The 11,589-nt window shown below is 33.1% G+C and overlaps 2 protein-coding genes and 1 long non-coding RNA gene across 4 annotated transcripts in view; 1 reads left to right on the forward strand and 2 right to left on the reverse strand.

The window, feature by feature from the left end:
- Positions 1-3,405, forward strand: part of LOC104776454 (mediator of RNA polymerase II transcription subunit 23) — an 8,515-nt gene extending 5,110 nt beyond the window's left edge. For both annotated transcript variants that reach the window (XM_010500529.2, XM_010500531.2), the window contains exons 12-19: positions 400-513; positions 591-716; positions 796-944; positions 1,181-1,421; positions 1,520-2,306; positions 2,390-2,571; positions 2,816-2,919; positions 3,020-3,405. In XM_010500529.2, coding sequence (XP_010498831.1) covers positions 400-513; positions 591-716; positions 796-944; positions 1,181-1,421; positions 1,520-2,306; positions 2,390-2,571; positions 2,816-2,919; positions 3,020-3,224 — 1,908 coding nt within the window. In that variant the 3' untranslated portion in view covers positions 3,225-3,405. The remainder of the gene's footprint in view (positions 1-399; positions 514-590; positions 717-795; positions 945-1,180; positions 1,422-1,519; positions 2,307-2,389; positions 2,572-2,815; positions 2,920-3,019) is intronic.
- LOC104776455 lies at positions 7,589-8,704 on the reverse strand. Its single transcript, XR_002036962.1, has 3 exons — positions 8,622-8,704; positions 7,992-8,353; positions 7,589-7,864 (listed from the first exon to the last, which is right to left on the reverse strand). It is a non-coding gene; the product is annotated as an uncharacterized LOC104776455 (long non-coding RNA).
- The window catches only part of LOC104776456 (ubiquitin-conjugating enzyme E2 variant 1A), a 2,459-nt gene continuing 738 nt past the window's right edge, over positions 9,869-11,589 (reverse strand). The window contains exons 2-5 of the mRNA XM_010500533.2: positions 11,400-11,539; positions 10,486-10,611; positions 10,263-10,389; positions 9,869-10,082 (exon numbers count right to left, since the gene is read on the reverse strand). Coding sequence (XP_010498835.1) covers positions 10,027-10,082; positions 10,263-10,389; positions 10,486-10,611; positions 11,400-11,539 — 449 coding nt within the window. The 3' untranslated portion in view covers positions 9,869-10,026. The remainder of the gene's footprint in view (positions 10,083-10,262; positions 10,390-10,485; positions 10,612-11,399; positions 11,540-11,589) is intronic.

An 11,589-nucleotide genomic window follows, 5' to 3' on the forward strand; every position in this document is an offset into this window, starting at 1 on the left:
TGCAAACCATGTTGGAACAAATACTCGCGACGAGTCAGCATACATGGTCAGAGAAGACGATGCGACATTTTCCAACCCTTCTCCGTGACACTTTGGTTGGACGGGTAGACAAGAGGGGCCTATCAATTCAAGCGTGGCAACAGGCTGAAACAACTGTGATAAACCAGTGCACTCAGCTTCTCTCACCATCTGCTGAACCCGCGTACGTTGTGACATACCTCGGTCACAGTTTTCCTCAACACCGCCAGTATCTATGTGCTGGTGCTTGTCTGCTGATGCAAGGCCACGCTGATAACATCAACAGCGCAAATCTGGTTTGCTTTGCTTAGCTCTTCATATTTGTGAATAGATTGACAGTTAATAGTGGTATGATTTTCTCTTCTAACCGATTATTATCAGGCACGGGTTCTGAGAGAAGTTTCTCCTGAAGAAGTCACTGCTAACATATACACTTTGGTCGATGTTTTGCTTCACCACATTCATGTAGATCTTCAGCAAGGACAATCTTTAGAGGTTTCTGTCTACCAGAAGAGATTGACCTCACTTTTGCTTGATCCAACTTCTTACATTGCATCTTGATATGTTTTTAGGCAGTACTAGACAAGGCAGGCGCAAATCTTGCATTTTTCTTCTGGACACATGAAATGCTTCCTCTCGACGTTTTTCTTCTAGCGCTCATTGATCGTGATGATGATCCGCACGCCTTGATAATTGCAGTACGTTCATGCTTTTTAAGTGAAAAGAAGCTTAAGATCACAGAAATTATACAATTTTTTTTTTTGAATTTGTTTACAGATGAGCCTACTAAAAACGCCAGACCTTCTGCTGAGGATTAAAAACTACTGCCAAAACCGTGGGTCTCCTGAGCATTGGCTTATCACACAGGTGTTCAAACGAAATGACTTGCAGAAGGCCCTTGGTAACCATCTTTCTTGGAAGGACAGGTAATATATCTAGCCCACTTCAACGTCAAAATAACTGAGTCCTAACAAAAATCCCCTTAATCACATGGCTTTGATTGTTTGATGGGTTTTGTTGTGATGGAACCTTCCATGAAAACTTGGCAAACTTGTGTATGACCAGGAATTGTGTGATCTTTATTTATCTGTATTTGGTAAGTTTGTGGTACATTCTGGAAAAATTTGGAAAATGTTTTGCCTTTTCATTGTCTTGAACGCAGGTATCCGACGTTCTTTGATGATATTGCCGCGCGTTTGCTTCCAGTTATCCCACTAGTGGTGTACAGGCTCATCGAGAACAATGCGATGGAGCAAGCTGATAATCTTTTGCTTTTACACTCGCATTTTCTAGCTTACCATCCTCTCAGATTCACGTTTGTTCGTGACATACTCGCCTATTTCTATGGTCATCTTCCTGGGAAACTTGTTCTGCGCATGCTCAAAGTACTTGATCTCAGCAAGGTATATTGTTTTTCACCATTCTGTTCAGATACCTTTGACCGTAACTGTTTCCACAGTTTATTAAACAGAACGTAACAACTCTTTTGACATTCCCGCAGATTCCATTCTCTGAATCATTCCCGCAGTACATTAGCCCAGCCGGTGCCGCTGTATGCCCACCTCTAGATTACTTCGCCACTCTTCTGCTTAATCTCGTAAACAACGTTATACCTCCACTTAGCAGCAGCAGCAACTGCAGCTCGAGGTCTGGCTCAATGGCAGACATCTTAAACAGCTCAGCGAGACCTCCTCATGGAAAAACTCCAGGAACATCTCAGCCTGGACCAGCAAACGCCTCTGAGGGCCAGAAAGCATTCTATCAGATACAGGATCCAGGAACTTACACTCAATTGGTTCTTGAGACGGCCGTGATCGAGATCCTCTCGCTTCCCGTCTCCGCTGCTCAGATTGTCTCTTCGCTTGTCCAGATAATTGTCAACATACAATCGACTCTCATTCAATCTGGAAACGGGTTCCAGGGCGCTGCAAACGGGGTGGGGCAAGGTTCAGTACTGCCTACGTCTCCCTCAGGAGGGAGCACGGACTCCATGAGCGCTGGCCGGTCCACTTGTCTGATTCCTGGTATCAACACGGCGAGCTTTGTCTCTAGAAGCGGTTATACATGTCAGCAACTGTCGTGTCTGTTGATTCAAGCTTGTGGGCTCTTGTTGGCTCAGCTCCCTCCGGATTTTCACACGCAGCTTTACTCGGAGGCATCACGTGTGATAAGGGAAACATGGTGGCTTAAGGACGGGACGAGATCACAAGGTGAAATAGACTCGGCTCTTGGATACGCTTTGATGGATCCTACATGGGCTGCTCAGGACAACACCTCTACTGCCATAGGTACGCTATAGCTACTGGATCTATATGTGGATGCTTGTTTGGATTTTGCTTTTTTACATGTGTCTCGCTGTGTCTTCTTCCAGGAAATACAGTCGCCTTGCTTCATGCTTTCTTCAGCAATCTCCCACAAGAATGGCTTGATGGCACGAATAACATCATCACGAATCTCCGACCTGTGACATCTGTTGCAATGCTCAGAGTTGTATTCCGTATTATGGGGCCACTGCTTCCGAGGCTCGCCAACACACATACGCTCTTTAACAAGGTACTCTTATTGCTGTACCCATATGATGAAAGTGGTCAGTCTTTTCAAGTATATGCTTGTGAGAGTCTATGTAACATTCTGTTCATATTAAATTTTATATCAATGGCTGGATAAAACTTTAAATATTATATTGTTGCCATCTTCTAGCATGTTAATACATAGTCTCTCGAGTAGACAACATAACTAGAACGATCTTCCATTTCTAGTAACTTGACTTTGGTGATCATTTTTTGTTTTTCAACAGACGCTAGCCCTTCTCTTAAGCGCATTGGTCGATGTGTTTGGAAAGAACACACAGACAACAGCCCCTGTTGAAGCATCCCAGATTGCAGATCTTATTGATTTCTTGTAAGCATGTTTTCTTTATCCCAAGCCGTACAAAAATTTACCCTGCAACATATTATCTTGTGAGGATTTGTTTGGATGATTTAGATGTCAATTATTGCAGACACCATATTATTCACTACGAGGGACAAGGGGGAGCTGTTCAAACTAACAGCAAGCCGAGACCAGACATCTTGGTATTAATCGGAAGAGCAGCAGATTCTCTCCGACCAGATGTACAGCACCTTCTCGCTCACCTCAAAACCGACCCCAATTCTTCGATATACGCAGCTGCTCATCAGAATACTGCAAAGACCAACACCTCTTAATAATCACTCAGATGATGATAATGTGTGTCCTGGGTGGAGATAAAGTCGTAGAGCGATAGAAGCACAGAAGATTGTTTATTCCACATCTGGTAAATTTGGTTCATGGTCTACAACTTGTTTTGTTTGTATTGTGTATATAACATTTTGTTTCTCTTATTTATGAAACTATGTTTTGAACTCAGGCTATGTGTGAGTTAATTTGATAAATTTTGTGTTGACGACAATTATGACATATTATCTTGTAAAAAACTTTAAATTACTATTAAGGCAAAAAAATTATTTTAGATACACAATTTAAAAAAAAAAATCTTAAAATCACTTGTGCTAAAAAAAATCTGATCAAAAGAATCAGATTAGAGGCGAGGCGGACTGAACATTCGAACTGGTGATGTTGCATATACTAAATCGTTTGTCAAAATCATTTGACCACGGGACAAACGAAACATTTTTAGAATAATAAATTAATCTCATTTTCTCATATTTAATTGACCACTACCATCTATGTCTTTGTGTATTTTTCCACTGTTTTCTTATCCTTCATATTTCTTCTCGTCATTTTCATTGTCAAATTTTAGTGATAATTGTCATCATTATTTTTCTAGTCCGGTTATTCGTTACACTCTTATTCTTCCTCTTCCTCCTCAGCTATTTCACATTCCCACTGAATAATCATTTCAATTTTTTTTTTAAATTACCACAAAACTTGGTAACCCATCAAACTCCAAAACCAAAATTATTGCCTCTTTTTCGTAAAATTTGTGTAATTCATGGATCAGCATAATCAACATATGAACTCAATTATTCTTTCACTTGTATACTTACTCGGTTATAGATCCATACGCATTGAAACTTTTATAATATTTTAAACTTTCTATAAGGTATTTATAATATTTTTAAATATTATATAGAGTTTTAATATTTATAATATTTTTGAAAATTTTAAAAGTTTATAATTGTAATATTTAAAACTATAATATTTTTGAACCTTTTAAAAGTTTGTAATTGTAATATTTAAAATTTTTTAAATCTTTAAATTTGGACGCTTGTTAAATCAAGCTTCCTGTTCACTCGTAGTTGGAAGCATATTAATCTTATTTATAATGGTTCTCAGCTATTGTCTAAAACTTTTATAGCCGATGTGGGATGTTGTACATACACTTATTTATAAGTATTTTAATATAGAAATTTTACATAATATCAAAAATATTAAATATTGAGATCTCTAATTTTGATTGGTCATTTAAAACATCTGAATATACAAAATTCTGGAAATTTTAAAAAATATTAATTAATGACATGTCGAATCTCTATTGGATGTTTTAAAGCATATGTGGACAGTCTTAGGAACTTATAGCTCCTACTTTTATTTAGTATAGACTAGGTTTTGAACCCACGCTACGCGTGGGTTTATTTGATATATTTTGATGAAAATTATATATACTCATTCTGTTTCAAAATATAAGAAATGATCACTTTAAAAAAAGTTTAACCAATCATAAATAAAACTGTATAATCAAAAATATTAAACTAATCTAAAAGTAGCATAGAAACTTGAAAACATCTTATGTTTTGAAACAAAAAATCTTTTCTAAAACATCTTATATTATGAAACGGAGGGAGTATGTGACTGATGACAATGATGAAATATTATCTTATAAAAAAATTTAGATTAGTATTAAGTAAAAATTTAAGTTTCAGATACACAATTTTTTAAAATATAAAAATCAGTTGTGTTATAAAATCAAATCTGATAAAAAAATCATAAATTTAACTTGACGTCCAGGCGAGGCAAATCAAACTGATGACCTCACATATCCTAAACTATTTCTTTGACCACCAGAAAAACGAAACAATTTTATAATCATGAATTTAACTCGTTTTCATATTTAATTGATCGTTACCACCTGTGTTTTCGTGTTTTTTATTCAATGTTTTCTTATTCTTCATATTCTTTCTTGTCATTTTCATTTTCAAATTTTGTGTTATTTGTCATCGTAACTTTTACCGTTTGGTTCTTCGTTATACTCTTTTTCTTCTTCTTCCTCGTCAACTTCTTCACATTCTTCCACTGAAAAACCTTTTTTAGACTACCACACAACTTGTTAACCCATCAAACTCCAAGAACAAAATCATTTCTTTTCTCATAAAATTTGTGAAATTCATGATTACCAGCATAGTCAACACATGCACCCAATTATTGACAATTTTATCCATATACTTATTTGGTTTTAGATCCACGCGTTTAGAAACTTCTCAAACCAAAATCTTTACTTGGTTTATAATATTTTTAAAACATAATAAAATAACTAATAATTATTCATTTAATATGAATCATATGATATATAGAAATAAATCATCAAATAAAACACTATAAGAACATATTAATTATAAATAAATAATATCAATTATATTATATCATCAAATAATATCAACCGTATCATATTATCAAATAACCATAATCGTATATAGCAGTAACCGCTTGAACTGTAACCGTTTGTTAAACGGTTCTCGTTAAGGTTACAAAAATTTCTAACCACAACCGATGGTTAATAAACCTTAACCGTGACAACCATAATCCTGGTCATGTCTGTGTATAGCTAATAAAACATGTGCATTTGTCGTCCTTTTTTTTTTCTTTAGACCTCAAAATTTGACTCAAACATCAAATTAAGGTCTTGCGATGTCAATCCTTTTTCCTTAAACCCAAAAATGAAAATTTAATGAAAGAATATCAACTTATCTATAAAATCATACACAAAAATATGTTTTACAGCTCATAAAAAAAAAAACACAAATGTAGATAAATAAGATAATTTATGTTTTACATCAATATTTCTAATATTTTAAACTTTTAAAAGGTTTCAAAATATAAAATTTGAACCTTTTAAAAATTTTCAATATTTATAATATTTTAAACATTTAAAATTTAAAACTTATAATATTTAAAAACTTTTTAAAAGCTAAGAACTTTTAAAAGTTTCAATATTTATAATATTTAAACTTTTAAAATTTTTAAATATTATAATATTTTTTTGAAACTTTCTAAAGTTTTAATTTGATCAAATAAAAAACCAGATCAAACCAAATAAAACTTTTAAACTTGGACGCCTGATAAATCAAGTTTTCCTGCTCATTCGTTGTTGGAAGCATATTAATCTTATTTATACTGGTTCTGAACCATTGTCTAAAACATTTCTAGCCGATGTGGGATATTGTACTTAGTTCTTTGATTTCCATAAATTTAAAATTTTCCTTTTTTAAAAAAATTCTGTAAATTTAAAAAATGTGAATGAATGATATGTCAAATCATGATAGGTTGTTTAAATTAATTCTTAATATAGATATTCTGGAAACTGTATAAAATGTTAATAAGTGATATGTCAAATTTCTATTGGTTGTTTAAAATCCTATGTGGACGGCCTTAGGAGCTTATAGCTCCTATTTTTTATTAGTATAGATTTAATATTTTAAAATTTCTATGGAGGTTAAGTAATTGTAATATTTTAAAACATTCTAGTTTAAATATTTTTAATATTTGAACCTTTTAAAAGTTTCAATGTTTATAATATTTTAAATTTTTAAAATTTATAAACTAAAATTTTTTAAAAACCTTTAAAAAGCTAAGAAATTTTTAAAATTTAAAACTTATAATATTTTGAAACCTTCTAAAAGCTAAGACTTTTAGAAGTTTCAATATTTATAATATTTTAAACTTTTAAAAGGTTTTAAAATAAAATATTTGAACCTTTTGAAAAGTTCGATATCTATAATATTTTAAACTATTAAAATTTAAAAATTATAATATTTAAAAACTTTTTAAAAGCTAAGAACTTTTAAAAGTTTCAATATCTATAATATTTAAACTTTTAAAAAATTTAAATATTATAATATTTTTTAAAACTTTTTAAGCTTTTAATTTGATCAAATAAAAAACAGATTAAACCGAATAAAACTTTTAAACTTGGATGCCTGATAAATCAAGCTTTCCTGCTCATTCGTTGTTGTAATCATATTAATCTTATTTATACTGGTTCTGAACCATTGTCTAAAAATTTTCTACCCGATGTGAGATATTGTACATAGTTCTTTTATTTCCATAAACTTAAAAAATTTTACTTTTTCTAAAAAATTCTGGAAATTTAAAAAATGTTAATGAATGATATGTCAAATTTCTATTGGTTGTTTAAAATCCTATGTGGACGCCTTAACGAGCTTATAGTTTCTACTTTTTATTAGTATAGATTTAGAATTTAAATTATCTTTAGATGATAAAGCGGCCTTAAGTAATTTAAATACTTTATTTTGACAAGTGTTGTAATGAATTTGGATGACGATATAATTCATAAATTTATATAAATCGGAGTTGTACAATATTACACAATAATTATATAAATATTCATAATAAAAAAGTATATAGTAGTAATGTAAGAAGATTCACATAAACATATATAATGAAATGGTTGTAAAAATTTTAAGGTAGCTTTTGTTTCTTGCCACGAGAAGAAGATGATGATCTTTGTTTCTCCAGTTGTGTGAAAAGGCTGCCATCGTAGACGCCTCTTACTGCATCTTTCGTCAACAACCCATTTTTGTCTTTGGCCAAGTTATGTAATAGTTGCCATTCCAAAAGAGCTGAAACCCTGTTCATTTATATATTCGCAAGTATAAGCAAATATCGTGCCATGGTACTTACTACGTTGTTGTGACTATAATTTTTAATTTGGTAGGAAAACTTTAGTAAGATAGCTAGAGAAACAACTAACGAACCATCCATTCAAGTCGTAGGTTCTCTGTTCGTCTTAAGCAATTGTTTAATTTCCTTTGAAGTGAGAGCATCTTTATGTTTACGAGCATGCTTCTTGAATATCTCCTCGAATTTTGATTCCACAAATCTGTAGTAACTAGGAAGAATGCAATGACGACATTTGTGAAGTTGTATGTTGTAATTTAAATTTGAACACGCACAAAAACACACACTCGGATAACTAAAGCATTGTTTTCTCTGTTTAATAAAAGAAAAGATCATGTAAAAACCTTCCATCCTTGTCGTAGACGTTGCTATCACTACCATGAATGCCAAAACGACTATTCTTCACTTCTATTGGAAACAACGGCGAGAATCCCTTTCCCTACTTAACATTCACACAATGGCTTCAAAAAAATATATAGTATAAGCTACATCCTAATGGTGTAAAATAGATTCTTTACAAATTAAAATCAAGTCAACAACCTAACCAAACATACTCATTCCCATCTGTTTCATTAGTAGATTCGATTTAGCCGTTACCATTTTTATTTCCCAACTTAATAGTATGATATTGCTTGATCGCATTGCGAAACCGAGAGTGGAGAAAAAAAAAAGAAAGAAAGAAGAGATAAATCATTATGGATTGATACCGGACGAGTTTTCCCGCTGAGTCCCATGTTGACGAAGATAGCAACAATAGCCGACGTGAGACGCCCTGTCCCGAGCGCTCTAAATCCTTTTTTTTTGTTATATACATCACAACGAAAGAAATACATGTTTTTTATAAGTTAAAAACATAAGAATAAGCAACACATCAAAAATCTGAATTCATATTTTATTAATTACTTCGTACTTTTTGGTCCAAAAAAATTTCACTTAATTAGTAGTGTATGTTTGTAACTTTGTTTACCTTGGTAGGTTTCCCACGGATATACGACGCCGTCTCCGTTCCTGTCGAAGAAGGCCACATGTTTCTCCAATGCTGTCCTTCCTTCTTGACCCTTTCTTTCGACTTACAATAAGAAAAAGAAAACTACATTTAACTTTTCCCAAAAAATAGGAGATTACAAGAAACAATATATTAGGACCATTTCATCCTATTTATGGATCTTATGTATATTTTTATTAAACGTGTAATTGATGTTTGCCAAACCTTTTTCAAAAATTGTAGACCCTAATTATATTATATGCATATTTGAAATTTACATAATTATTATTATTTTTTATTTTTTTTGTTAAAGAATTTACATAATTATTTATATATAAAAAATTGGAGACATGTTCAAATTAATGTAGTGGCGCACGCTAAAACCATGAATACATTTACCTTTGGACGATTTGGGGGAAACAGAAGAAGGCGATCCAGCCCGATGAGACATGAGAAATATATCAAAGATGGGGATGATTGAGATGACAGAACACTAAAACTAACATAAGCTTTCTTATATTAGGTTAGGAGCTATTCGTTAGGTGTTAGCTATACATAAACAATTAAAGATCCGATCATTTGTGTGTGTCCTCTTTATTTATGTGTATTGGACATGTATTGTCATGCGTAGACGCGTTACTCATTTTATACCAAAAGGATCAGAAAGTGTGTGACTCTTCACATTTTTTTTAATTATTATTCACTACCATCCGTTTCTTCGATTACACGGTGCCATCTCTACTCAAAGTCTCCTTGTTCATTCATCAATGCTGACATTAAACGTTCTCTTCATTTTATTTGCATGAGATATTTGCATTCATGTGGATAATAGTAGCAAATCAACTTAGGATTCACCATTTTTGAAAAAAAAAATTGGAGCATGCAAATAAAATTGGGGCATCCAAAGAACAAGTTAGAACTCATCTACGAACTAGGAAGAAAAAAGGGTTTATTAAGACAATCATCAGCTGTTTTTGACGGATATATATATTATATGTATTCTCAAACACGACTATAAAATTAGGAAGTTTGTAGGCAATTTCAAAGCTTCAAATGATGTTTATATACAGTACACTGTTCCTTCTATTAATATTAATACAAATTGCTGATTTCCCCCAAACCTCTCTTCACATCACGCAACATTTAGCTGGTCCCTTCGGATCTGCCCTAGCTTCCTCGTTACCTGGAGAAACACTTTGATTAGAAACCGATGGTCTAAAGACTTCTCAAAAGCAAACATTCTCAATCAAGTTTGTCTATCAAAGGGGTTCAAAACAGAAAGCGATATCTCATCCAGTCATCCCCATCAATCCATGACAGTAATTGAACACCGCATTTTGGTTTTGTAATTACAGAAATGTACCTTCCGGGGGTTGAGCTAGCTTCCGGTTATGCGAAGTCATCATTTCTTTTTTCAGCTTAACCAGTATGTCCTCCATTGTATATTCTCGCCGCCAGTTAGTGAGCATAGGGAAGAGACTCGGTTCAACCTAATTTTACATTTCGATACAACTTGTTATAGAATAAGCAAATATCCATAGCCACACATATATACCAGCAAGCAATGATGTCAAAGGGGTGATTACCACTCCACTTTCTGGGTTAACACAAGCCATGTTAATCCGGGTCTGGAACCTAACAGTCGGTGGACTCTCTGGGTATTCCTTACCACAGAACAGCTTGAGCTGGAAGATTTTCCCTTCATATGTAGTCTGATATTCATTAATCACCACACAAAAATTAAAAAAAAAAAACATCAATCTTCTCAGAATCTAAAAAGCACAAACCAAGACTCTCCTTCTTTCTTTGGTCCACTCTAATCAATAGTAATAATAAAAAATATAACTACAGACAATTTGGAGTAAAGGGTCTAATAGATAACACAGCTAACAGTTATATACCAATTCGAGAAAAAGCCAGACGACTATTAGCACTATTACCCAAAACAGAGGGACAAAAAGTAGAAGAAAACTCCAAATCATATCCAAAAATGTATGAACACCTATCTAACAATTCTCTCCTAAAGATGTTAAAAAATTAAATCTTTACACCATCAAACACAGAACAGCTTCAGCTGGAAGATCTTCCCTTCATAAGCAGTCTAATATTCATTCATCACCAAGAAAAAACATCAAACTTCTCAAAACTCAAAAGCACAAACCAACAAATTGCCGTCTTTCTTTTTGTCCACTCTAATCAATAGTAATCAAAATATGTAAATACAGAAAATTTAGAGTAAAGGGTCATAAAGATAACACAGCTAACATACATATCAATTCAAGTAAAAGCCAGACAACTAGTAGCACTATTACCCAAAACAGAGGGGCAGAAAGTAGAAGAAAACTCCAAAAAATGTATGAACACGAAAAATCCAATCCAAACAAAATTATCTCCTAAAAAAATGTTTAAAGATTGCAACTTTACTCCATCAAAACACAGATAAAAATCTAAACCAGGTGAGAGGACACACAAAGACAGAGAGAGAGAGAGAGAGACATACATTAGGAGGACCAAGAATGGTGCCAGTCCAAGATTGCATATAAATATCATCAGCATCATCCATTCCATAGCTGACAGTACCATCTCCAATACCTTTTTCACCTCTTTCAAGCTCTTCCAACAATCTAAAATTCCTCGGAACTATCATCATACCAAACACACAAATCCAAATCCAATTAGATTATATCACT

Source organism: Camelina sativa, chromosome 3 (assembly GCF_000633955.1).
Source record: "Camelina sativa cultivar DH55 chromosome 3, Cs, whole genome shotgun sequence".
Classification (NCBI taxonomy): domain Eukaryota; kingdom Viridiplantae; phylum Streptophyta; class Magnoliopsida; order Brassicales; family Brassicaceae; genus Camelina; species Camelina sativa.